At 49.4% G+C, this 27696-nt stretch overlaps 3 protein-coding genes across 7 annotated transcripts; 1 reads left to right on the forward strand and 2 right to left on the reverse strand.

The window, feature by feature from the left end:
• Positions 1 to 1897: 1897 nt before the first annotated feature.
• On the forward strand, positions 1898 to 5826 carry LOC111096078. Its single transcript, XM_038538259.1, has 3 exons — positions 1898 to 2677; positions 4156 to 4246; positions 5580 to 5826. Exons 1-3 carry the CDS (start codon positions 2238 to 2240, stop codon positions 5820 to 5822), a joined length of 774 nt encoding a protein of 257 aa, XP_038394187.1. The 5' UTR covers positions 1898 to 2237; the 3' UTR covers positions 5823 to 5826.
• SYCE1L (synaptonemal complex central element protein 1 like) lies at positions 5583 to 19278 on the reverse strand. Of its 5 annotated transcripts, none has more exons than XM_038538255.1 (12): positions 19044 to 19278; positions 14419 to 14481; positions 12714 to 12818; positions 12448 to 12522; positions 11843 to 11890; positions 11517 to 11571; positions 10228 to 10311; positions 9910 to 9973; positions 9045 to 9114; positions 8854 to 8941; positions 8568 to 8652; positions 6124 to 6294 (listed from the first exon to the last, which is right to left on the reverse strand). In XM_038538255.1, the coding sequence occupies exons 1-12, from the start codon at positions 19249 to 19251 to the stop codon at positions 6262 to 6264; spliced, it is 978 nt and encodes a 325-aa protein (XP_038394183.1). In that variant the 5' UTR covers positions 19252 to 19278; the 3' UTR covers positions 6124 to 6261. The 5 variants fall into 5 exon arrangements, with proteins under 5 accessions (XP_038394184.1, XP_038394181.1, XP_038394185.1 ...); XM_038538254.1 differs by having other exon boundaries at positions 6124 to 6318; XM_038538256.1 differs by lacking the exon at positions 8568 to 8652 and having other exon boundaries at positions 5583 to 6318.
• MON1B (MON1 homolog B, secretory trafficking associated) lies at positions 16442 to 27672 on the reverse strand. The gene is made up of 6 exons (XM_038538252.1): positions 27530 to 27672; positions 26967 to 27124; positions 24698 to 25027; positions 23352 to 24171; positions 22849 to 22996; positions 16442 to 20441 (listed from the first exon to the last, which is right to left on the reverse strand). Exons 2-6 carry the CDS (start codon positions 27112 to 27114, stop codon positions 20232 to 20234), a joined length of 1656 nt encoding a protein of 551 aa, XP_038394180.1. The 5' UTR covers positions 27115 to 27124; positions 27530 to 27672; the 3' UTR covers positions 16442 to 20231.
• Between the last annotated feature and the right edge of the window lie 24 nt (positions 27673 to 27696).

Consider the following 27696-nt stretch of genomic DNA (forward strand, 5'->3'; position numbering starts at 1 on the left):
ACATCCTGAAAAAATCATTCTATACAACTAGAAATAGAAAGCTGCAGTACCCCAGAATTTATGTTACTGGAATATATAGCCACCTGTCCTCCCAACAGAGCGAGCAGAATAAAATCAAAATATTTAATAATGGCAACGTCCAAACCATTTGTCCTCAGCTGGTGTCGGTACAGAGAAGTAACAGTGAAAATTGAGTCAATCTACCCCCTCAGATTAAGGACTGAGGTTAGGCTGGCCAGGCCTAAGATAAAACATAGAGAACACAAGACATTTCCAAAGCTTGAAAGTAGTTATTTTGGGGGAAAAGTACGCTATCACCTTTGACATATAAACATATTCCTACACATACAACAATGAAAGAGCATCCATTCAAGGAAAAGTCATGCTAAATGAGCTGCCACAGTATTTACCTGTTTAACTGAATAATACTATTGATATTTTAATTAATATGCATGTGTTACAAGAACTTAGGGAACCTCAATTGGAAAAGGATTACCAAGTGAGTCTGCAGGTCAGTCTCTGAGTTATGAATGAATTAGGTCGTGGAGCCCATGTGCTCTTGTAAGATTATGATCATCAAAAATGGTCCTGAAGCATATTAATAGGAGGACATTAACGCTGATACATGTGGGATATGCAAATATTTGGCGATCAGATTACTTTCCCTCTGTAGGTGTCTAATTCCCATGGCTTGTAGCACAGCAACGAGCTCCTTTGTGTTCAACGTGGTTTCAGATACAGGAAGGCCTTGCTGTCACCTCTGTTCCTTCCGTCCCAGTCCCGTCCTCCTCCCCGACCCCCAGGGAGCCCCTTCCCACCCTTCGTGGTTTACCTTCCCCAGACTACATCATGCACTTCCCCGTTAACCCGCCAGAGAGGAGACCGCTCACCAGGCCGAGCAGTCTGGCGCCTCCACACATGCCTGAGCTGAGCTGGATGCCTGCGCTGATTAAGGACAGTGATTGGAGCTGCCACAGGATGTAACAAATCACAAGGCGCTTGGAGGCAGATGTGGTCTAAAGTGCTAAGCCCCATGATGCTGGGAAGGTAAGTGACCTCTCTGAGGAATTAGGCTTCCTCACTCAAACCAGGAGTTCCCCGCCTGCATCAGAATACAGAGCCAAGAGTCCTAACAAGACCCCAAACAGGGGGAGCCTGAGCAAGGCGGCAGCTGATTTCCCCTCTGCCTGGACAAGGGTCCTAAGAGGTGGCCCTGGTGTGGCAGCTCTAAGGGCCAAGGACTCAGGCTCCTCCTTTCTTACTGTTCTCCCCTGGGCCCCTGGTCTGCAGGAGGGAGGTAGCCCCGAGTCAGCTGAAGGGAGTGACTCCTAGCAGGGAACACACCCCTCTGTCTGGAGGGCACAGGCAGGGCTGTCCTTGGGGGCCCAGGGCCAGCTGTCACGTGAGTTGGTTGTTAAACACAGCTTTTATTAAAAATTCAATCACAGAAACTCACAATTTATATTAAAAACAAGGGCACCTTCCAAATCGTGTATTTTACTATCGTCTGTGCTCTTACAGTTGGTTTTTTACTCCCATTGTTCACGCCCGCGCTTATCACAGGATATGCTATTGCGTGTTCTCCGAGAGGAGAAACTTCACGTTGGCGGCATGAGATCAGCCACGGGGGGTGGATTTACACGGCAGACATTGGCAATTCAGCTTCCTTGTATTGTTTTGTTGATTCTCTAGACCAGCAGCTGGCCAACAAGTTCACCCCTGTTTTTCGGTCCTTAATCTAAGCCCTTGTTACATTTTATTTTTTTTTTATTTTTATTTTTTTTAAAGATTTTATTTATTTATTCATGATAGTCACAGAGGAGAGAGAGAGAGAGAGGCAGAGACACAGGCAGAGGGAGAAGCAGGCTCCATGCACCGGGAGCCCGACGTGGGATTCGATCCCGGGTCTCCAGGATCACGCCCTGGGCCAAAGGCAGGCGCCAAACCGCTGCGCCACCCAAGGATCCCGCCCTTGTTACATTTTAAAATATGAAAGGATTAGAGAAAATCGGGGACCGTGACTGGATGCGGCTGCAAACCTGACCTACGCTCGAGCTCGCAGGCCCTTTCCCAACACGCTCCTGAGCTGATGGGAAGTACTCACAACGCCAAGGGGCCTGAAAGCCGTCCCTGCTGGCTGACAGCTGGCGGACCCCGGGCTCACAGAAGCCGCACCTTGCTGGTCACCTGGGCCCTGGAGCCTCCAAGCCAGCAAGGGAGAGGATCCCACGGGTCCGATGCCTCCCGGGCTTTGCGTCTGGGCCAGCGAGCGCCAGCCCCGTGCAGGCCCCGAGGGAGGCCCGGCCGCGCTGAGAGCCTTCCAGCTCGACGCCCAGCACCTGCCGTCCCCCACTGGGATGCTGGGCGACGCCAAGGACTTTTGCACAAATAACCTCTTAAAGACTGTTAGTGTGTCTCAGCTCATCCTTCGATGGTTCTGGGTCGGAGACGGTAGCCCAGGAGAGCCCCGGCCTCCCCCAGGAGCCAGAGCAACCGGCCACGGCACCCGCGGGGCCCCAGGGGCTCCTGCTCTGAGGCCCACGGAGCCGGGCGGGCCCTCTCGGGTCGTGAGGAGGCTGCGGGACCTACGAGCACTTCAGAGGGATCAGAACCGGAACCGGACCGGGCTAGAGCAGGGTCTGACTCAAGCTGGAGTGGAGCCAGCCAGAGGCCTCAGGTGAATGAAATTTTAAGGGTGAACAAGCAGGTTAAACATATCAAAGAGAATCCTGAATTAGGGTGGCCTCAGTGGAGAACTTTTAACCTAGATAAGCTTATCCATTTAGAAGCTGCCCTAGAGAAAAAGGGGTCTCAGGCAAGCACTCACCATAAAGGGAAGAGGGAAAGTTATTTTTCATCCTTTACAATTTTTCAAGGATGAGAGCCCAGGGACACCCCACTCCTTACAGAGCCTGCAGATGGGATCCTGGGAAAACTGGCCTAAGCTGGCATCAAAAGTCCAAAAAACAAAAAAAATAAAATCAACAAATCACTAAAGTAGTAACTTGGTAAAAAAGCTTATGCAGGGGATCCCTAGGTGGTGCAGTGGTTTAGCGCCTGCCTTTGGCCCAGGGTGCGATCCTGGAGACCAGGGATCGAATCCCACATCGGGCTCCCTGCATGGAGCCTGCTTCTCCCTCTGCCTGTGTCTCTGCCTGCCTTTTTCTCTCTCTCTCTCTCTGTGACTATCATGAATAAATAAAATAAAAAAAAAAAAAAGAAAAACTTATGCACCTACCAAAAAGACAGTTGCAAAGCAGTGCTAGTTAGGTCATTTTTTGAGAGACCCCTACCGTCTCCTAAAATAAAGTGACTTTGCAATAACCAACTCTTTTTAGCCTGGTCTAACTTCCTCGTTCCTGCTCCCCTTTAACCTAGAAGTCTTTCACTTTGTACAGCTCCTCAGGGCAACTTTCTATCTGCCAGATTGGATGCTGCCTCAATAATGAATCATTGAAGAAAGCCAGTAAGATCTTTAAATTTTATTCAGTTGAATTGTTTTCTTAAAAAGTGAAGCAAAAAAGGGGGGGGGTATTATATAAGACAGATGAGTCACTGACCTCTACTTCTGAAACCAATAATACATTTTATGTTGATTGATTGAATTAAAAAAAAAAAAAAAAAGCCAGACCAACCTGGATGGAATAGGAAAGAATGCAGCATGCTGTGGCATACAGAACAAGAATTCTAGACTCCATTTAGGAAGCCCCGGGCTTGAATAGTAGCTCTATCCTGGTTTTTCTATGTTGTTTTTTTAAAGATTTTATTTATTCATGAGAGACAGAGAGAGAGGCAGAAACATAGGCAGAGGGAGGAGAAGCAGGCTCCATGCAGAGAGCCCAATGTGGGACTCGATCCCAGAACCCCAGGATCATGGGGAGCCAAAGGGAGAAGCTCAGTCACTGAGCCACCCTGGTGCCCCTCTATCCTGGTTGTTAAGCGATCATCAGTTTTCCTTTCCTGACAGAAACCTATGGTGTTGATTAGGATTGCTGTGGGGACTGCTCAAGTGGTGACGCAAAGCAAATATGAAAATTCTTTGTAATGATGGTAGCTGTCTCCAACAGAGTGCTCCTGCTGTGCCAAGTCTTGTCTTAGGCACTTTCTCTATATTATCTGTTTCCTTAACTCTCACAATAACGCTGTGCTTTACAGGGGAGGAACCTGGGGCTCAGAGAAGCTAAACAACCCGGTGAAGTCACAGAGCAGGTGTATGGCCCAGCAGTCTGGCCCCAGGAGCCCACAGGTCAGTCGCCCAGCCTGCCCCATGGCCTGGGCAGAGGATGCAATACCCCAGAATGTCTACTGAGGTCGCTGGGACTCTCCCTCACCCACCCCTCTGTGGGAACCCGTCCAGTCCCTCTGGCTCCTCGCCGGCTTCCCACAGTTGGCTCCAGTCTACCTCAGGTTCCCTGAGGCATGCTCTTCAGCTTTTGCAAATGCTGAGCTGCCCCGGGGCCATTCACATGTGAACTTGAAAGACAAAGGAGCAAAGTTCTGAGAAAAAAAATGACAGGAAATGAATACAAGCCCTGCAGACAGAGGCAGTAAGCAGGGGGCAGAGGGAGGTTAGCTGAGCCAAGAGAACAAATAGCAAATCAAAAGCCAACGGGCCAAACTAAAAGGCATCTTATGGAATGGGAGATGTTTGCAAATGACACATCAGATTAAGGGATAGTATTCAAGATCAGTAAAGAATTTACCAAACTCAACACTCAAAATAAATAAATAAATAAATAAATAAATAAAAAAACAAGTCTAGTCAAGAAATGGGTAGAAGACATGAACAGACATTTCTCCAAAGAAGACCTACACATGGCCAACAGACACATGAAAAAATGCTCCACATCACTTAGCATCAGGTAAATACAAATCAAAACCATAGTGAGATACCACCTCACACGGGTCAGAATGGCTAAAATTAACAGGAAACAACAAATGTTGGCAAGGATGCGGAGAGAGGGGACCCTCTTGCACTGTTGGTGGGAATGCAGGCTGATGCAGCCACTCTGGACAACAATTTGGAGGTTCTGCAAGAAGTTAAAGATACAGCTACCCTATGACCCAGCAATTGCACTACTGGGTATTTACCCCAAAGATACAAAGGTAGTGATGCGAAGGGGCACGGGCACCCCAATGTTCATAGCAGCAATGTTCCCCATGGCCAAACCGGGGAGTCAAGATGTTCATTGACAGATGAATAGATAAAGATGTGGTATATATATATATATATATATATATATATATATATATATATACAATGGGATATTAGCCATCAAAAAGGACCAATACTTACCATTTACATATATGTGGATGACACTAGAGGGTATTATGCTGAGTGAAATAAGTCAATTAGAGAAAGACAATCATATGGTGTCACTTAACATGTAATTTAGAATGTTCTAGCCACATTAAAAAAAATTAAGAAAAAACAAGGTGAAATTAACCTTAACATTTTATGTAAGCCAGTATGGTCATTAAATATTATGACTACTCCTACTCACAAAATAGTATCATTTACATATGTAATCAACATAAGAATTGTTAATGATGCATTTTAATTTTTTTCCTTCTTCCAGGATTTTGAAATTTGGCAGGCATTTTGTACTTGGGCCATGCCTCAGTTTGGACCAGCTAATGCCACTCTAAGTGCTCAGAAGCCCCACATGGCCGGCCTGGAGCTGTCACGCTGGGCAGTGCAGCTCCCATTTACGACTCCATCTTTTAAAGGCTCACTTCTCACACTGCTGTTCCACAGTCCCAAATATCGGTCTCCTGTCCTTTTAGTCTCCCATTCCAAGCCCACAACCCCAACAGAATAAAGATGAAAAGACTAAAAGAATTCCCTGACTGGAACACCGTTTGATCCTTTCCTTCCCAGGGAGGGGGTGGAGGGGAATAATTTGACAACTGCCCTTAACCTACAAGCAGAGGACAAAGGGAAGTGTGTGAGAGTGAAGAAGCAACCACTCCAAGTATGAACTTTTGGGGAACTCCAGGAATATGGAATAAGCCAGTGTTTATTTTATATGAGAGAGAAGAAAAATGGTTAAGAATAAGAACTACGGGCACATGGAAACAATGAAAAATTAATCATCAGTAGCCTTCAGATGTAAGGAAGTTCAGTGGATTCCATGCATGTACAAAAATATCCAGGCGATGGCTGAAAGGGGCATCTGTTTTCAGGCTGGGTTGCTTTCAGGCCTTTTACTGGAACCCAGGGAGGCACAGTAGGGCTGGTCAGTCTCCACTCTTCAGAGTTCAGCCTGGGAGGCAATCGACCATCTCCTTATCCTGTACCCACAGGAGGCAATCGCACTAGAGGAGCAAGGAGTTAGCTAGGTTTATAGTAATTTCTGCGAGGTTGGTATCACCATTTTGCAAATCTGGCAGTTGTGTTTGGGAGACATTAATCAATTTGCTGAGGTTACTGTGAGTAACCTCTGCCAGTGAGCAGGGAAGCCAGGATTTGAATCTAGGAGGAAAATAATAAATTGGCATAATATCCAGGCTGTGCCATCTGTGTGACACAGAGACACCAAAGGTCCCCTAAAGATGCCTGGAGGCTGGCCTAAGGCAGGTGGACAGCAGGCCTGCGGATCCGGGTGATAACTAGCATATACTGAGGGTTTGCTGTGTGTCAGCCCCTTCCAAGAACCCCGCACACAGACTAGACAGACAGGGCCAGACGTGGCTGGGTCCCCAGCAATTCTCCAGTATTAACCGCCCCCCCCACACACCCTTTACCTCACTGTGCTCCAGCACACTATCTCCCTCCAGATGTTTCTCAAACAGAACAAAGCTCGATCCCACCCCACAGCCGTTACACGAGCCATGCTCCCTGCCGGGGGCACCTTTCCCCAGATGCCCGAAGGGCTCCCTTCCTCCCTTGCACCCCTCACCCCCCTGCTCTGGCACCACTGCCTCCCTCAGTGAGACGCTAACCACGCCATTTAAATTCACAGGTTATGCTGCTGCCTGGCACGCAGCAGACAATCAGCACCGGCATTTTGTGAAGAGTGTTCAGTAAATGGCCAACACCCTGGTGCAAGGTGCCTCTTGAAATAGGGTCCCCCAGGCCAGCCTTCAAGGAAGTCGACAGACTTCACAGACTTGCAGTTGTTAGAGGCCTAGGGGAAGGGGGCCCCACAGGAGGACAGGGCAGGGCAAAGGCTCGGAGAGGAAACAGTGCTCCGCCAGGGTGCCAAAGGCGAAGGTGCGGTGTGTGGGGGTGGGGGGGCAGGGGCGGCTGAGGGGTCAGTGGGAATGGGGGGAGCAGGGGCGGCTGAGGGGTCAGTGGGAATGGGGGGAGCAGGGGCGGCTGAGGGGTCAGTGGGAATGGGGGGAGCAGGGGTGGCTGAGGGGTCAGTGGGAATGGGGGAGCAGGGGCGGCTGAGGGGTCAGTGGGAATGGGGGAGCAGGGGTGGCTGAGGGGTCAGTGGGAATGGGGGAGCAGGGGTGGCTGAGGGGTCAGTGGGAATGGGGGGAGCAGGGGCGGCTGAGGGTCAGTGGGAATGGGGGAGCAGGGGTGGCTGAGGGGTCAGTGGGAATGGGGGAGCAGGGGTGGCTGAGGGGTCAGTGGGAATGGGGGGAGCAGGGGCGGCTGAGGGTCAGTGGGAATGGGGGGGCAGGGGTGGCTGAGGGGTCAGTGGGAATGGGGGGGAGCAGGGTGCAGCTGAGAGGTCAGTGGGAGTCGGGGATGGGGACGGCTGAGAGGTCAGTGGGAGTGTGGGGGGGAGCAGGGGACGGCTGGGAGGTCAGAGGGGGTCGGGGGGGAGCAGGGTGCAGCTGAGAGGTCAGTGGGAGTCGGGGATCGGGACGGCTGAGAGGTCAGTGGGAGGGGGGCAGGGGACGGCTGGGAGGTCAGAGGGGGTCGGGGGGGAGCAGGGTGCAGCTGAGAGGTCAGTGGGAGTCGGGGATCGGGACGGCTGAGAGGTCAGTGGGAGGGGGGCAGGGGACGGCTGGGAGGTCAGAGGGGGTCGGGGGTGGGGACGGCTGGGAGGTCAGTGGGAGTGTGGGGGGGAGCAGGGGACGGCTGGGAGGTCAGAGGGGGTCGGGGGCAGCCGGCGCTCGGCTCCGGAGAGGCTGGGATGGCCTCCGGACCACGGGGCACAGACAGGACCCTACGTGGGGTCTTGCCCCGCTCCCTCTGGCGCCTGTCGGCGGACAGACAGGAGGCGGAGCGGGGCGGCGGAGGCGGGGTGCTGCGGCGGCGCCCCGAGCTTCCCGAGCCGGCCGAGGCCCCGCCCCGCCCCGCGCCGCGCACAGACTCAGGCGGGAGGGGAGGAAGCCCGAATCCTTGCCTTTATTTCTCGGCCGCCGGGCGGGCGCGGGGCGCGGGGCGCGGGGCGCGGGGCTCCGGGCGGGTCCTACTGCTCTGGGCGCGGCTGCAGGTCGTCGCGGGGGGCGCCGGGGCCCGAGCCAGCCTGCGGGGGCCGCGAGTCAGGGCGCCGGCGGCCGCTGCCCCCCCCCCCGTGCCCCGTGCCCCGCGGGGCGCCCCGCTCCCCACTGACGCTCTCCCGGGGGGCTCCGGGGGCACCCCTCGCCGCCATCGCCAGGCTCCCTACCGCTCCTTCGCAGGCTCCGTGCTTTGGGGCGCAGTGGGCTTGGGCAGGACCCTGCCCCCCGAATTCCTCGAGCTCCGCCTTCAGCCTGGAGAGCGGCGGGCGCGGGGAGGAAGAAGAGGACCAGGTGGGGCGGCGCGGGGAGGACCCGCCGGGGACCTCAGACGAGCAGCGCCGCCCCAGAGGCCCCGCGGACCCCGTCCCGGGCCGGGTCCTTGCGGGGGGCAGGGCCGGCCCATTCCCCGCCCCCTGGCTCCTTGCTTCGGCCCCGGCTCCCGGCCGCTCTCACCCGTCGTCCACCGCCTGGACGCCCCCGGCCTCGGGCGCCGAGCTCAGCCGCCGCTCCACGTCCTCCAGCTTGGCCAGGGCCCGGCTCTCTGCGGGCGGCCGGGGCGTCAGGTCCCCGGCGGCTCCCGCGGGCTAGGCGCCCCCCCCCCCCCGGCCCCCACCGGTCCCCCCACCCCCGGCCCGGCGTCCCACCTTCGGTGAGCAACTGCTCCCTGCTGCTCTGCAGAGCACGGATCTCCCAGGCCAGTCGCTGCTTCAGCATCTGCGAGAGAGGAGACCTGTCCGTCCGTCTGTCCCCTTACCCGAATTATGTCATTCATTCATTCAACTATTAACTCGATGTGAAGTTCCAGCTGTGGCCTGGTGGTGATGGGGACTCATTTCCTCTCCAGAAGCTCTCCACGTCCCAGGGTGCCTCGCAAATCTCTTCTCATTTCCCTCATCCTCCACCGGCTTCCCCTTGCTCTCCTACAAATAACCCGGGCACGCTTCAGCCTCAAGGCCTTGGCATTGGCCTCTCCTTCTAACAGGAACATCTGCACCAAGATACCTGCATGTTTTCCTCCTTTATGTCTGCATTCAGATGTCACCTGCTCAGAGACCTTCCCCTGACATTACATGATCCACTTATCTTTTTGTTTAGAGTCTGAGTATGCCTTCCCTGCCCCCAGCCATCCTGGGGACAGCAAATAGTTGACCCCTTTATCTCCTCACTGTCTCTTCCTTTATTCATTAGTTGAATGAAGGAATGATCAGACCATGGCCTTCAAGGTTCCCATTTGCCATTGCAAAGGGAGCAAACTCGAGGTGAGTAGGAAGGAAGCAGGATGCTTAGCAACAATCTGGGCAAAGATGCCAGGCATGGCAACGGGACATGGTAAGAGGTGGCTAGATTTAAGGTAAAACCTGAAAAGCTTAGTAGGTGGGTAAGAGGAAGAGGAGTCAAGGACTATCCCATGGAGTTGTGGTGAGCAGTGGGTGGACAGTGAGTCAGTCAGTGGAGATACTGAAACCAGGAGAGGAAGGGCTGTGGTTGGAGGCAATGAGGATGGCTCACGTGGAATTCCCAGAGTTCCTTGTGCTGGCCCATCAAATTCTCCAGCTGTTCTTCAACATGCAACCTACAGGCAAATACCGAGGAATGAGAGGATATATGGTAGGACTGACAGCCAGCCTGGCCCAGTCTGGGGAGTCCTGTGGGAGGCCTCTGGATCTTTGCCCTGTGCTCCCTCTCCTAGGATCCCCTTTATAGGCTTCTTCCTCCACGCCTTGGTTCCAATAGCTCCTCTTCCAACAGACTCCCTGATGCAAGCCCCACTCTCATGTTCAACCAGCACCACGCTGGGCCATAGACCAGGGTTACCCCAGCAGTTACCCCAGCTTCCTCTGTCTGCAATTCTCTGCGACCTGAGAGTTATGGATAGAAATTTGCTCTGTGCAGTCCTGCAACATGTTCTTCCTGGAAGGAGAAAGACAACTCTTAGTCATATCTCTGAATAAGCCCTCACTTCCTTCAGCAGGATTGGGAAATGGCAGTGGTCTGTTCACAACTTTCATCATTGTCCTTTCTCCTGTGACTGGATGTGCAACTTTATGGGCCTCTATTGAGATGATTACCCTGTCCATCCTGTCCCTCATCAAACTATGCCTTCCCGAGAAACCTCTGTGAGGGGTATAGTAGTTTAGCTTAATAGATTCTGAAGTCTCAGCTTGAGTCCTAGATCTGCTATTCCACTCTGACCCTGGACAAGTTACTTAGCAAGTCTGGATCTGTTTCCTCATATGTAAAATGGTGATAGTGGTGGGAGGGTAACAGTAGTCCTTAACTCCTGTAATTAATGTGAGGATTAGGTAGAAAAATGGACATAAACTGCTCATCAGACAGTCTGTGTGGTGTAGTGTAGTTAAGCATACACCTACTTTATCATCAGGTTTTCCCACATAGTTAAAATCATGGTACACCAGGGTGTGAGACCTCTGGTTACAAGTACGTGTTAAGGAAAGGTTCGAAGGATGGAGAGATGGATGGATAGGTGGTTGGATGGACAATAACTGATGGGTGAATGACTGGCTGAAGAGACAACGGCTGGTTGGAGAAATGATGAGTGGAGGGATGATGGCTGGACAAAGAAATGAATTGCTGGAAGGATGGATAGATGTCTGGATGGATGACTGGGTGAAAAAATGATCAGCTAGATGAATGGGTGGTTGGAAAGATGGAGAGAGGATGAGTGGATGATTGGATGGATGGAAGATTGGTTGGAAAGCTGGAGACATAATGGCTGTCTGGAAAATGATTACATAGATGTGTGGATGAATGGGTGAGTGGGTGGACAGGTGAGTAAGTGGATGACTGGGGGCCTAAATGGGTAGATAAATAAACAAATGAATGGATGGTAGAAAAGATGAATAATCAACAGAAAATGATTTAGAATAATACCAGTGAGTGAAATTTATTTAATAAAGAAATGAACAATGAATGATCAAATGAGTGACTTAACCTCAACACCATCATCTGATATCAAAGATGAGCAGAGAAGTCTCTTGTCTAGCTACTCTATTTTATGGAAAGAAAAAATGAAAAGTGTGTGTCCAGGGTATATTTTCCCTAGCTCTTGCTCCCTCCTCCTTCAGGTTGAGGAAAAATTGAGCAGGACCTCTTACCTATGAGCTCCACTTTCCTTCCTTTGGCAGTACAACTGGAGGATACTCAGTGCCTCTGTAGGAAGAGGAATCAAGGTAGCCTGTGTGAACTCTTGGGGAGTCAAGACTGGGTGGAGGTAATGGGCCCCACATTGTATCACACATTGGAGGGCACTTGGGGGCCGTTAGTGTCTTTGAGTCAGGTGGCAGCCAAGGGAGAGGTCTGAGCAGAGAGTGAAACACCCTGACTCAGGTTTCAGTGGGACTCCTCTAGCTGTTCTGGGAAATGTGGTCTCTTGTGGGTAGAATGGGGGTAGAACAATGAAGACAGAGCAGCTGATAAATACCTTGCTTTTTGTTCAAGACCTCCTCTAGATGCACTTTCTCTTCATTCACTGGAAAACACAGTGACACTTTGAGCCTCCAGAGGTCACATTCTGTGCCCCCATTGCAACTTCATGCAAAGGCATATCAAAGTTACAGAACGTATGGTACAGTGCCAGGGCAGGGGAGGTATTTTTTCTTGCCACCCTCAACCATCTCCCATTGGGGACCATCTTGATGCACATCTCCGTGTCCACATTCTCTGTAGATGACAAAGGAGTGAAGCCCTTGCAGAATGCACAGGGGTTTATAATGGGAGAGATGCCTAGAAATAAATACACTATGTCAAGTGGAAATAAAGGCTCTGAAGAAACAAATCACGCCGGGGAGTGGGAGTGACAGAGGGAAGGTGGTAATCCATATTTAGATGGGGTGGTCAAGGTAGATCTGTTAGAATAAAGTTTGGGCTAAGAGCTGAAATGTGACTTGCGATAGCAAAGAGACAATCGGTATCATACAGATAAGAGCATTGCAGATGGAGGGAAGAGCCGATGCAAAGCTCTGAGGTGTACAGAGAACACTGACGGTGCTCATAAGATCTGTGGGTCCCTTTTTTGGTCCCACTTACAGGAGTCCAATTCCCTATGCAGGGTCTCCCAGAGAGCTTGGGCTTCTCCCAGTTCCTCGCTGGATTTCTTCTTTGCTGGGCAAAAGCAGAGAAGAAGACTTTGTGTGAGTGCAGCTTCTAACTTTGCTATTCTCTTGCACACTATGACACTGCACACTCCTCTTTCATCAATGTGAAGGTGCCTGGACTTTATAGATGAGGCAGTGGAGGCATTCAAAGTCCAGGTACTTCCTGGCTAGCTAGGAAGTGTAGGTCCTGGAGTTTACCTTGCTGAAGCTCATTAATCCGGTTAATCAGGTCTTCAATTTGTGGTTCCAGGCTTCCCTCTGCAGCATGAAAGAAAGATTGAGCCAGAGAAGACAGATGCCTGGCTGTCTAAGGCAGATAGAGATGGGTGAGTGTTGGCACAGTGTCTCTGATACTAGCAATCAAAACTCATTTATTGAGTGCCTGCTGTGTGCTGGGCTCTGTAAGGAGCCCTTGCAAGGGCTTCCATTTTGCACTGGTGGGATAGACATTGAGCAAAGATATTTGCTATCAATGTGGGTGGCGATAACTGCTGCAGATGGAAATAAAGTGAAGCAAGGGGTTCAAGGGTGAAAGGATAGAGGTGCTTGATATGGAAGGGCCCTACCTGAAAACCTGCAGTTTTGTCGCGTGGGGAGTAGGGAGACCCTGCCAGGCAGAGGGACAAGTACAAAGCCCCAGCAGTGGGACTGAGTAACGCACATGCCCAAAGTAATGGCTAAGGGGCTGGTGGTGGGGGGAGAAGGGCTGATGTGAGTTTAATGAGTAAGGTGAAAGTACCAGGAGGCAAGGTAGGGGAAAGTGGGGTTGACAGATCACAAAGGGCCTCCTGGGACATGACATGGTGGAGGCTTCTAGATGTAATTTTGAGTGAAGTGGGAGACAGTGATCTCCACCCTGTTAAAAGCCTGGCAGTCACTGCCCATCTGACTCTGGTATTGGCCTCATTTGAGAAATGGGGACAATGCTGTTTTCATCTTGTGGGTGGCAACTTTAAAGTTTTCCAGTGACAGAGAGATCATGCTCTCTTTAGGGAACAATCTCTAGCTTCTTACAGTCCCAATTTTTGGGCTCTGTTATGGAGAAGACTTCCTCCTCATCTCTCTTTGGCTTCAAGGTCAGCAGCACAGATTTGGGGCAAAAGCTTCCCAACCCTTGCTGGGTCTCACTACCAACTCTGACTGGAGTTCTGGAGTTAATAAACTCAAGCCCTTGATTTTCTGAGGCCACCAACTCTATCTCCTGAGACTGCTAGGAGAGTGAATGCTCTCCAAGGTGCTGATTATGACTTACACTCCTGAGGGTCTTCATTTTACTCGAGAATGTCATGGTCACTCTGCATTTCCAGTCCTGTAATTTCTCTACCTAATTTTAGCCTAGGCAGTAGCCCCAATGCACTCCTCCAGGTAGTCATGAGTGTGCAGGGCTGGAGGAAGAGGGTTCTCTTTTATTTGGAACAGATCAAACAGACCAATGGATCATAGTATTTTAAGTTGCAGATGGGCTGGGCTGGGGGCCAAACCTCAAACCTAGCCAGCACTCTGCCCCCACCCGGATGTAGGCTGGCTCCTAGGCCCCCTCAACAAGCGAAGCAAGTGCAATCATTTGCATTGACATTTGCTGTTTGTATATAAAAAGGGAGGACAATATGTATGTGTTCTAATCTCTGGAAAAAAAAAACTAAGACTTTAAAAATAGTTGCTGCTATCCCTTGGGCCAAGGACACGGATGGCAAGTGTATGTGTAAGACAGTAGGCTTTTCTGTCTCCTTAATACTTCTTGAATTTTGAAGCTGTACTTTTGGTTCAAAGAATTAAACTGTATAAGGGGGAGAATGCACAATGGGATAATTTCTCAGGTCGTGAGTTAAGGGGACTCAGTTTGAACCACATGTGCCTGCCTCAAAGCCCCACACTGAGCCTCAGACACAAAGAGATGCATGACCTTTCTGCAGTTTTTTCACCATTGCCAGCAAGTCTTCAGTCATCTTCAAAGACTTGGTCTGCCCTGCAGAGATGAAAACCAGAATTATAGGATGGAGGAAAGGTCCAGGCCTATCTGGGAAGGGAGGAAGAAAAGGCACAGTGAGTTCTGGGGAGCCCCTGAGCTGGAACTGAGGACAGGCTGGGGGGCCAGGTTTCCAGCCAGAGCAGGGTTGCTGTAAGACCTCGTCCCTTGCCCCGGAGGTTTATGATGTGTGCTGGATGAGTCAGAACTAAGGGTCAACTTCTCCTAAGAAGTCAGAGAACACCACAGGCATCCCCTTAGTGAAATGAAATTCAGGGTGAAAGGAGGGGATGCACTTTTGCTGCTGCTGCTGCTGTTTAAAATCAATATGAAGTTCTAAGTGATGCGGTAGGGCAGAAAGATTGCATATGAATTTTTAAAAAATCATGACAGGCCACAATTTGCAAATTCTTAAAGAACTGATGGGTGTAGGAAATGGTTGTTGCTAGCATCAAAAAGAGACAACCAGATGTTATGAGCCTCCTCATGGAAGAAGACAATACCACTTATGAAGGATTCTTGCCAAAAATCAAACCAAAACAAAACAAAACAGTCCAGGAATCTTACCAGGTTTCTTGACCTAAATACCAATTCAGAAGAAATAAAAGGGGGAGAAAAAGAAACATGTTAAATGATACCATGGGGATGCAGATGCTGGGAAACTCCACAGGACAATTTGGTTTCTTCAATAAATAGATTGCAAAGAAAAAACAAAAAAGAGGGAGGGGGAAACTAGTAAATCAAAAGGACTTGACACATCTATCATTCAACTGTAAGGAGAAGACCTTATCAGATCCTGACTCAAAGACACTTTTCACCATATATACTTCCGTATGTATTTAACATGAACCTGCATTACTTTTAAAATTATAACAACTAAAAAAAAAACCCACAAACTCCTCCTAGGCCACCAGCTGGATTAAAGAGCATGTGTACTACTAAATTTGACTAGATTTATGAACTTGTTTTCCACCTGTTTCAAGGAGGCCCACAAAAGATTCCTTCCTTGTATCCTTAGCAGCCACATATGCTAACGCCCTCATTTGCCAATCTGATAGGCAAAATCATGATTACATTTCAAGCTTTTTGGTAATAAATATCAAAAAATTATTTAAATCCTCTAGATGATAAATTCCATATTTAGGAATCTATCTCAAGGAAATAAGTAACGGTGGGGAAGTTGTTCATTGTTTCTAATCTTAAAAAAGGAAGCAACCTAAAGATATTTTAGTAACTACAGCACATTTATAGAATGAAATTTTTTTGCAGCCACTAAAAATCATGTTATAGGGGCACCTGGGTGGTGCAGTTTGTTAAGTGTCTGACTCTTGGTTTTGGCTTGGGTCATGATCTCAGGTCCACACTTGGCGCAGAGCCTCCTTGAGACTTTCTCTCCATCTTCCTCTCCTTCCCACACCTGCTCTCACTCTCTCTCAAGTAAATAAATACGTCTTAAAAAAAAAACCATGTTGTAGGTCAGGGGTTTTTAACCTAAGCTTATTAAGTTTTGTTAAAATGTTTGGTGCTATATTTACTTTCTTTACATGTCTTGTTTGAAATCATCTGTAAGTTAGTATGCATTAATTTGATTTTCATTTGAATTTTTAATTCCAGAATAAACAAATGTAGAAAAACATGGACTAAAAAGTAAAAGCTTCTTCTCAGCAACAGCCCCTTCTTCAATAAGCTGCTCCCCTCCCCAGAGGTAAATACTGTCAACAGTTTGATGAACATACTCAGACCTTTTAGTAAAGTGTATTTCATGTATTCCTGTTTTTACTTTCTTACCCAAAAAACATTCAAGCACTACAGAAATATGTGAAGTTAGAAATGAAACTTCCCCTTCTCTCCTTGGCCCTAAATCTTACTGCCTTTTTCCAATAAAATCACTAATAATAGGTTCTGTACTTCTTGAGACTTTTTAATTTTTATAATACTCATAATATTTGGAAATGAAACAAAACAATTAAAGCTACTTTATTAACAAGGGGAAGTATTTGTAATTATTTGTTTTGTTATATTTCATATGAAAATTTTCAAACACACATGAAAGTAGAGAGGACACCATGATGAACTTTGATTATGCATGGCTAAGATCTGACGACTATTAATATTCACGCATATTTGCTTCAGCTGTTTTGCCCGTGCTGAGCTATTTTCAAGCAAGCCCTATGCTTTATGTCATTTCATGCCCAACTATCTCATTTAGAGTCTCAACTACTTGAGGACATTTTCTTAGATGTCTCCAATCCTGTAATCACACTGACAAGATTAACAATCATCATGTAATATCATCCAGTGCCCAATGTGATTTCGGCTTGGATCGTGATCTCGAGTCCCCACGGCTTTTACAGCTAGCTTTTGTAACTATTTCTGCAAAAGCTCTATCTATCTGTGTTTTTCCTCTCCATTTCTAGTCCTAGTCATCATGAGTGATCAGTAAATCTTAAATAACCCAACTGACATCTTGATAAATTTTTTTTGAGAAATCCATATTACAAAACAGCCTGTACAGCATGAATCCCTTTTAACATTTTATTTTGAAATAATTCCAGATGTACATAAAAGTGGTAGAAAAAGGCCACAGTGCTATTTGCCTGCGTATTGGATTTCTCATCTGTGAGCATTTCTGTACCATAAATTGCAGACATCATGGCCCATTATTCCTTAATATTCCAGTGTATATTTCTTATATACAAGGGGGCCCTACCAGGTAACCACAGTATAACCATCAAAATTGGGATGTTAATATCGATAAATATTAATATATGATCCTCAGATGCCTTTCAAAATTTCACTTTCTCTATTAAACATTATATAGCACTACATTTTCCTGAAAGAAAAAATCTTTTAAAAAATCACAAAAATGCCTCCACCTTTGCACGCTCCTAAAAATATAAGTAGTCCCTTGTGGTGAGTGATTGGTTAGGCCTTTAGACATTGTTCTGTGCAATATATCTGGGGCTCTAGTTGACACTGCCCCTCTTTTACTTTAAATCCCAACTTGCTTTTCTCTCATAAAAGTATGATCATTTTTGAAGCTCATTCTTTGTCAATAAACCACGATCTTACTCTTTAAAAAATTTTTATCTTATATTTTTCCAACTGCTTAAAAAAGTGTCCACCAGGCATTCCACAGTGGGCATGGGTATATCTAAATCTAGACATTTCCGATTGCTCCTTGTGTTTTGCTTCTAACAACACTCCAGTGATCCTTCATGGTCCACACATCTGCATATCCTATGATTACCAAGCATGGTGACTAAAGATATGGAATAGCGTTTTAGACACTAAAAATATTCTGCCAAACTGCTTCTAGCAAAGCCTTTACTGGTCAGTTCTGAGTGAGGCAAGAGAGTCTGCTTCCCTACAGAGTAATCAATACTAGATTTATCCCTCTCTTTTTAAAGCCATTTCCAAGGGGCTAGAAATGGTAATTTATATACTTTTCAATGTTCTCCATTGCTGGTGAAGTTAATCATAACTTCAATTTTGACTAATTTGAAAGCTTGACACTAAAATGGTTTTTAGCATAGTTGCGACTATCTTAAGTGCTATAGGAAGTGCTCAATAAATGAGATCTATTTGCATCTGTCTTCTTCCTGCCTATCCTTCGTTGGAAGCTGGCCCTTGATGGGTAACCCTAACCTAAGAGAGCTTGTTGTGTGACACTTATTATTCATACCAAAAAATAAAAAATAAAAAAAAAAAATACTGAGCACCTACTACATGCCAAGCAGGCATTGTTTTAAGTGCTGGGGAAGTAACAATAAACAAGTGAACAATCATAATTATTGTTGATGTCTGCATAGGTAGATCTGGAAAGATGCAGTCCAAATATTATTATTAATACAGTAGTTTAAAGAGTGTGCAGGAAGGGGGTACAAAGATAGATCAAAGGAGGGCACAGTCCAGAGCTGCTGAAACAAGAGTGATGGGTACATGGGCCTTCACCATGCTGTACTTTGGTACATTCCAAAAATGTCTACAATTAAAAAAAAGTTAGTGGCATAGCAGTGGATCACCGAATTGGGAAGGTTTCTTCTTCAAGCTACGCAGTAATCTCTAATCATCTTTAGGGCAATAGGCTGTGGGATGTCATTCTGGACAAAGGGCCCCATAGAAAAGAAGCCGTCCGTGGGAGAGGCCATTCTCGATTCTTAAGTCTCGTGGACTTAGAGTCCACGCAAAATGTGATATGGGCTGGGTGTGAAGTGATCCTGGGGGAATTACTGCTGCGTTTCCTCGGTGTGGCAGGAGCAGGGCGATTTTTGTGACAACGTCCCGCCCCCTTTTTGTTTGAAGAAATGCATACTGAAATGTCTAGTTGTTTCTTCGAAACACTTAAACCAATGTGCCTGATAAAGTGGAGTTGATCTGAATGATGAGAATATGCACGTTATTTGCCTCCCCTTTGGTGAAGTTTTGTTTTTGTTTTTTTTTTAATAAAAAGCTTAAATTCTTATTTCTTAGTACTGCTCTTTTACATCTCATAACTGTAACGGGCCACAGGCTCCCTCCCTCCTGCTCTGGCCGGGAAGAGGCCGGCTCGCCCTCACTACCTTCAGCCTCCTCAGCCTCCTCCACGACTTCGGGGGGCTCCATTCTCAAGGACTCCAACTTGCCCGCCATTTTCCAACGCGGGGCCTGAGCTGGCGTGCGCCTTGGAGGACTACTGCTAAAAAAACAAAACAAAAAAAACCCCAACCAACCAACCAAACCCGCTGTGCGAGCCCCCGCACCCCCGCCCGCCAGGCTGCGGGTGCGCATGCGTGCACTGCGCGCCCGCCGGTCGGTTGGCCAGCGCCGGAGCAAGGCTTCAGCTCCAGCCGAGCGGCCCCGCGGCCCTGAGCCGGGGCAGCGCGCATGCGTACACCCCCCAGGCCCACCAGCTCCAGTGCAGGGAAAACAGGGCACAAATGGGTCGAGGAGGGAGCGCTGCGCACGCGCATACAAACTCTGGGGAGGCCTTTTTCTAGGGTGCTGTGTGGTGCAGGTTGTGGAAGTCTGGGACAAATGCACATGTGCTTTGCGGTGGTACCCAGAGTTCGAGTCCCCTTTCGTTCACAAATCCTAGCATAACCGCCACTGCGAGGTTTTCTGCACTTCACGGTTGAGTTCAAAGAGCCTTCAAAGCCGAGTGCACCTTCCCCACAGAAAGTCTGATCTCAGCCACGTGTGAAGTCAGGTGCTCTGTCCTGGAGGGAGGCCCTGGAGGCCACGTGCTCACTGGTGTCAGCAGCAGGTTACACTGATGGGGGCCACTTCTGACAGGGTTAAGATGGCGTATGTGAAGGGCAAAGGAATGTCCTTGTAGGAACTGAATTTAGGTCTTTTATGTACTGTTTCTTTCTGAAACTCTCTCCAAGCTGGTTCCAGTCACAGGCCGGCCATGCATTCCCAGTTCCAGAGCCCCTGTGGACCACTCAACGGGACCCTGGCCAGCCCTGGACACTCAGGGCTGAGAGCCCATCAAGGAGACAGACTCCTGATGCAGGACAGGGGATGTGGTACCAGGACCGGAGGAGATAGCCCCTGACAGAGGCGAACATCATCCAAGTGGAGGAGGTGAGGCAGAGGGAGAGGAAGGCAGAGGAAGGACTAAGGACTGTCCCAGAGGTGGTAGAGCATGACGGAGCTGTGGAAACAGACTGTCCTCTGTGCCTCCTGCCCCATTTCCAGGGTGGAGACAGAAGGTAAAAGCCTAAGGTAGTAGTTCTCAGCATTGCCCAACCTGAGAACTCTGCCTCTCAAGGTCCAGTGAATAAGCCATTATGGGAAGGCTGGTCTGTGGAAGCAGCTGGGGCTGGTGGGGGTGTGGAGTACTTGGGTGGGTAACGAATGAAGAGTCGATCCTCTTCTTTCTTCACCCAGCGCAGGAGTTTGGTCACTACCAAGATGGCACCTGCCTTTGTCACCAGGGGGCTGAGGCAGGTATAGAGTTCAAATTTGGAAGTCACCTGCAGGTTTAGAAGAGTCAGTCAGTTGGGCCAGAGCTGGCCATGCCCAGTCCTGTCCACCCCACCCAAGCCCCATGCCTGTCTCTGGTTTGGAAAACACATCTGGCAAGGGTTCCCACCTTGTGCTACCTGGTCACTGGTCTAATAGGTAAACTAATATTTTGTCATGGTGGGCTAGGGGTTTTCAGCTAGGCCAAGGAATTTGCTGGATCTAGTGACTTCAACTGGATAATGCTGGCTGTGTGTGTGTGTGTGTGTGTGTGTGTGTGTGTGTGTGTACTCCCTGGATCTCAGTTTGCTCCTCTGTGGACCAGGTATAACAACAATGGTTAACATTTACTGAGCAGTTGTTGTATATAAGGTTTTAAGCTCCCCATACCTGTTACCATTTTTTGTAGCCTGGGCATAATCTGAGGATTAATTCAATTTAATATACGAACCAGAGAGACCTAACTTGACCAGGTCACTATACCTTTCTGTATCACTTGTCATTGCTCTCCCCCTTGCTCACTTTCCTCCAGCACTCTAACCTCTCCTTGCTATTCCTCAAAGATAGCCAGGTTCTGTCTCACCTCACAGCATCTGCTCAGTCCTTTCCCTCTGCCAGGTGTACTCTCGCTCTAGACACCCACATGGCCTGCCACCTCTCCCTTAGATACCATCTCTTCAGGGAATCATCCCCTGACAACTCAATTTAAAATCCTAGGCCTACCATATTTTGGTTTTGAAATGCCATTCTTCACTACAAGGGCTCCTTGGACAAATGGCTGATTCCGGGACTAGCATAGAGAAAGCACTTGATGAGCCTGGAATATCTTGTGCCAGAAAATTGGAATGCTCATATAGTGATGGAGATGTATCAAAAAGACACAGGGGCCAGCTGGCTAACTCGAGATACTTTTGTCATGTACCAAAGTAAATGACAGAAAAGGCTTTTATATGAACAAATGAGTTAAAGAAAAATCCATGAGGCTATACTGATATAAAATTAAAAATTCAACAAATAGAGGGAGGAAAAGTTCTTCTGTATAGTAGTAGAATCTCAACCAATATGCCTAGAATGGATGATGGAGTTCAAAAGTCACTACCTGGCAAACACCAGAGTAGTAACTATTGCAGACAAGAATCATGGATATTAAAATGAGTGCATGAAGGTATGATGTAAAAGAGAAACCTAACAAAAATCACAAGATATTTACTAATTATAAAGGGGGAAAACACTAACTTTATACTAGAGAAATCTGGAAGATCCCACCTTAACCAAGTGATCTAGGTTATATCAACAATGGGACAAACTGACAATGTGGATCTCCTGATCAGATGCAGAGAAGAGCACATCATTCACTCCTCGGATATTCTTGCCAAAAAATGCATGACCTTAATTCAGTCAAGATAAAATACTAGAAAAACCTAAGTTGAGGGACATTGTACAAACTAGTTAGCTGGTACTTTTCAAAAGTGCCAAGCACATGCCAGAAAAAAAAAAAAAAAAAAAAAAAGAGACTGAGAGAGGATTCTAGAATAAACAAGACTAAGGAGATAACAATAGATAAACCAACCTATGATCCTGGGCTGGCTTCTGGACCAGTGAAAGGACATTAGTGGGGCAACTGGTGAGATCTGAATTAAGTCTGTGGATTAGTTGTTGTATTGATGTGAATTTCCTGATTTTAATAAGCTCCCATGGTTAGTGTCTGGAGAAACTAGGTGAAAGACCTACTTATAGTAATTATTTGTATCATTTTGCAGCATCTTTGCAAGTCTAAAATTGCTTGAAAATGAAAGTTATGAAAATTTAAAAATAATAAAATCCTGCGGTTAGAACAATGCCTGATACCCAATAAGCATACAATAAGTGATTTAATACATGTGTGCTAAATGGCAGAGCCTGGGGAAGGTACCGTTTCCAATGGGGTCACCTTGGCCAAACTCTCTGAATAGCTGACCCTCAACATGGGAAGTGAGGAGAGGAGCCCTGAGGACCTCAGGGGAGGACACACAGGTAGAAGGCACAGCCTGGGACCAAGCCTGTAGTGTTCACGAGTGCTGGGGCTCCCAGAGGGAAAACTAAATAAATAGTAGGGCTCATGCACAGGCAGGGCTTATGGGAAAGCAGTGGGCACACTGATGGTGGTTTATGGGACCTCTTCAAAGTCGAAGACACTGTACTGGTTGCTAATGGGGTAACAATGAAAGGAAGAGTGGTACAGGAGGCTTGTAGAGTGTGCAATTCTCATGTGTTTCAAAGACACACGTGTAATGATAGGAACAGCGCTGCCGGCCAAGGCATAGCCCAAGCGAAGGCATACTGTGACTCATGGTGCCTGTCATGGTCAGAGGGGACAGAGTGGAGGAAAAGGAGGCTTGAAGTCAGGAATAAAGTCTTTCAGACCCCTCTTGGACTCACCCAGGCCAGCAGTGTCTCCCTCTCGGCCACATGGTAAATGAGGCGCAAGGGTCTGGAGGAACTGTGGAGGCGTGCGTGCAGACGGTGGTACAGGTCCGACAGGCGCTGCCGCTCCTCCTCCCTGCTGTATGGGGCCTCCAGCTCGGGGCTGCAGTGGTGGAGGGAGGGGAGGCCAAGGTCAGTGGGAGGCTTTCTTGGCTGGCCTGTCTCCCCTTAGTCTAGGGAGTTCAATTAAAGGAGGGAGCTGAGCCTCCCCCATTAGACTTGAGGTTTCTCAGTGGTTGGAGGCCCAGCTTCCCCAGCAAACGAGGGGGTTCCTGGAGTACTGGGGCCCTCTTCACCAGAATAAATGATTCCTTGAGGTTGGTGGTTGAGCCTCCCCCATCAGACAGACACCCATTCTATTCCATCCTTCTAGAGAATGCCTGGCTCTCTCCTGCCTCAAGTCTATGAGATGCTGAATCTTTCCTGCCTAGCCAACTGCCCACAGGGTCAGGGCCTACCTGGTAAACTGGGGCAGCTGGCGGTGATGGTCGGGGATATCCAGCGGCTTATAGAGGAAGTGTCGGAGGCCAGGTGCCCCCACAGCCTGCACACTGTAGGCAGGAGCATTGGTTGATGGGAAATTTGAGAAGCTGGCCGCCTCCCCAAGGGCACGCATGGCACCAAGGGTGTGCATGCCCTCTTCAACCAGGCGCCGGCAGGTGGCCATGTCATGGAAGGCCTCAGGGTCAGTGCCGAGCAGCAGCAGGCAGACCGGCATGGCATCCAGGCGAGCCACGTAGGCGTAGAAGAAACCGTCAGGGTTGAAGCGGGGCAGGCACACAGGTGCCCATGCCTCCCCTGCCGCAAAGGCCGGGGCACCCACCCAGTCGAGCAGCAGCTGCAGGTCAGCGGGGTCCAGCCGGCACTCGGCTAACACAGTCCGCTCCTGGGCTGCCGTCACCAGTCGACCTCCAATCGCCAGCACTGACAGTGCCAGGCCAGGTGCTGTGCACCGTCGTAGCAGTGCACCCAGTGCATCCCTCAGAGGGCGAGCCAGAGGCACACAACGCACGGCGCCCAGGAGCAGGGCACCAGGGTCCCGTTCCACACTGTCCAGAAGCCGGTCTAGTGTGCGCTCTGAACCGGCCAGCAGGCGGCGGAGGTCGTAGTTCTGCTTGCGTGCGAAGATGCGGGCCACACTTGCACGTGTCAACGTGCTCACGATCTGTGCGTGCACAGCTAGCAGCTCCCCCCGCAGCTGGGCTGCTGACTGAGGAGTCCTTGACACGGCCACCAGCAGCAGTGGGCCCTGCTGCAGGAACACCAGCTTGTGGTCCTCTGGGGGAGGTAAGGGAGGCGAAGGGGTAGAGATGGGTGAGCAGTGACTGGAGGGGTCAGGCGGGGCTCTTCTCCTCTTTCCCTGAACACACACACTCCTGGCCCAAGCTCACATGGTCACTCTATGGTACACTTGGACTAGGATAAGGACAACTTGGCAGAGTTTGGATGTTTGTAGAGATATGATGGGATGGTCAAGGAATCAGCTTAGACACACAGCATGGATCAGGGGAAGACAGAGCAAGGACTGACACAGAACCCAGAGGCACCCAACTCAGCCACAGAGCCCTCAAAGTCACGCTTGCAGATAAACAAGGAAGTACCCAGCCAGTGAGTCAAATCCAGGTGAGTTAATCACTCAGAACCAAGCAGGCCAAACAGACAGACAACAGACAGTTGCCTGGCCAGCCATCCACATACAGGGACTCACCCCTGGCTGCCTGGATAGTCTCCCAGGCAGCCAGCTGGCCAGCCAGTCATTTTCCCAGTCACCATCCCCTGCTCTATCTCCTCCTCCTTTGCTCACCAGCATAGATGGCGCGGATGGCATCTCCTGCACTCTGCACGAAGGACACGAGGGCTGTCATCACACCCATGGTCGTCGACAGAGCCTCCACACTACCGTATCTTGAGTAGATGGGCTTGCCTGCCTCGCTCAGCACAAACACGTGCTTTCGCTTGCTGCGCCAGTCCTCATCACTGGGGTCCCCACCCTGGCCCCCAGAGCCACTCTCAGGGGCCCCCATGGGACTATTCTCGGAGGCTGCAGGATCCCAAAGCCCACAGGTGCATGATGGGGCCTCTGACTGGGGCAGTGGTGACAGCAGGCCAGGTGGCTGATCCTTCGTCTCGGATTCTGAAAGGGAACTCCTGGTGGGTCATCTGGCTGTGGACTCCCATTCACCCCATGTGCCCAAGGACTACCAAATCTCTACCAGTCCCCCCCAAAGACCCCTGATGCTGACACAGACCTCCAGGTGTGTCCTCCACCCTTCAATGACCTCCACATGGTCCCCCTAAAGCCCCAACAATCCAATCTCTCACTGTCATTACTGAACCCTCTATGTCCCTAGAGACTATTTAGTCTCCTTTCAGGAACTGCCACTTCCAAGTCTTCAAAGCACCATATTGCTTCTGAATGAACATTATTAATATCTTCATCTTCAGTGATCCCCTATAAACATCTCTGACCCCTCATGTATTCTCCTAGTATCTACTCACCTCATTGGCCACCATGACATCCACTAATATCTCTACATTCTCTCATTCCAATCCTTTCCCCTGCCCCACCCCTTCTTAATCCCTTATTTATTCTCATGGATGTTCACTGATCCCTAATGACCTCATTGACTCTTCTGGTCACCCATGTATATTTTTGGTGATAACCACTAATTCTCCCAATGACAGCCATGAATATCTACTAGCACCCTAACACCCTATTTACTCCCACTGCTGTTCACTAACATTCCAATGACCCTGCATTAACATCACTAATACCCGGTCTTAAATGACCTCCAGTGACTTCCCTGACACACAATCTATTTTACCCCGTGTGCATTCCATCCCCACTATGACTACCATTAACCTCTACTAACATCCAAGACTTTGATGACCTCCCCCGACCCTCTTGTATTTCATTCTTCCTTCCCCAATGACTACTGGTAATCTCCACTAACATCCAGGACTTCAGTGACCTCCTCTGACTTCCCTGATCTCCTTTTATTCTGATTGATAATCCACTCCCCTCCTTATAATACCCACCATAAGATACACTAACACAGGACTATAATAATGATCTCCACCACCCTTCCTCATGGCCATCATTAACAATCAGCAATGAAACCCACGACTTCCCTTGACACTCTTCCCATTTCCAGTCAATGTCCACCGATCTCCCAGTGACAACCATTGTATCAACAATTTTCCCATAAAATCCCAATGACCTCATATTTCCTCATTCTCTGATTGACATTCACTGATTCCCATGTTCCCAATGATCCCTATGCCTCCCAGTACCTACCACTACTTGCCAATAATTCCCAAATTCGCTAAGACCACGATCCCCCCCCTCCCCCCACTTATCCTCAGTGATGCCCACTCATCCTTCCTGACGCCGCTGCTAACATCCACTCATTCTGATGTGGTCAATGAGCACTGATTCCCAATGACTCCCATTGAGTCTCCACCAAATACCTTTACACAACCACCTAGGTCTTCAAAACCCTCCTACTGGTCCTCCGACTCTCCAAATAATCTCACTGATGTCCACTGCCCCCTCACCAATGATCACCATTAACACCTGCTAATTTCTGGTTCCTTAAAGATTGCCGCCAACAACCCACCACTGAGCCCTCATAAACACTGAGTGTGCATTGGTTGCCCCTGATTCCCCTTCCCACCTCAATGACTTAAACAACACCCTACCCCCAAAAGACACTGACTTCTGAATAGTTTCCCTTCGGCTGTATTAACTTTCTTCCGGTCATTCGTTCATTGACCTAAACATCCTAAATCCCCATTGCCCCTCATTGACCCCCGCTGATCCCTTTCTGATTCTTCAAAGACCTGAACTCACACCAAGTCCCCAGTGAACATCCACTGACACCCACTGATTTCCTGTTCATTGCTTGGTGATTTAAATTACACTCTGTGTCCACAGTGGCCTCCTACTGATCCCGCTATGGTTTGGACTACTTTTCTGAGTCCAGAAGGCTCCTCGCTGGCCCCCCACTCCTCCCGCAACAGTGACACCCTCTCGGTATTCCTTCCGAGACCCTCGTGAGGGGAGGGCATACCTGTTTTCTCCAGGTCCCCGTCTCCAGGATCCGGCGGGTCCTCGTGAACCCCTCCACCGTCTCCAGCCTCCTCACTGGGGAACCGCGTGTCCTCCAGGTCCTCCGCGTCCCCAGGGGCCGGGGCAGCAGTGTCTCCTCCAGCCTCCATCTGCACATCCCTGTGGGGTAAGGGAATTGAGGGTGACAGCAAAAGAAACTTCTTAAAAGCCTCTGCTGAGCCCGGCCCTTGGACACAACCCTAGTGCTCGTTTCCCCTCGGGTTTCAACAGGATGAGACAAGCAAAAACATGGCCAAATACTTGCACCCTCCAACATTTCCCGAAAAGGGAGGTTCCAATGAGCTCCAGCAGACAAAGAGAGAGAAACACCTGTTTTAACCCCGTATCCCAGCTGGCTGGGTGCCATCCCTTCCCGAGCAGCCGAGCATCCCACTTCCGGGTGCGGCTCCGTCCGGCCACACTTCCCGGGGCGCGCCGCGCCGGAGGCACTTCCGGTTGCGGAGCTGGATTCGCTCGGCGCCGCGCCGGAGCCCGGGCTCCCGCCGCCCACTGGCGTCCCCTCACCGTTGAGACGACGCGTGCCTCTCCCGGGTTTACGTCGTCTGGTCGGGGACCCGACGAGCCGCCTGTGCGCCCTTCCGCCGCACCGGCTCGCACGGCTCTCAGGCGAGCGGGGCCGCCTCTCCTACAGCCGGCTGGCGGCGTGACGGGGGCGCGGCTCACGCTCAGCC

This window comes from Canis lupus, chromosome 5, assembly GCF_011100685.1.
Source record: "Canis lupus familiaris isolate Mischka breed German Shepherd chromosome 5, alternate assembly UU_Cfam_GSD_1.0, whole genome shotgun sequence".
Taxonomy (NCBI): domain Eukaryota; kingdom Metazoa; phylum Chordata; class Mammalia; order Carnivora; family Canidae; genus Canis; species Canis lupus.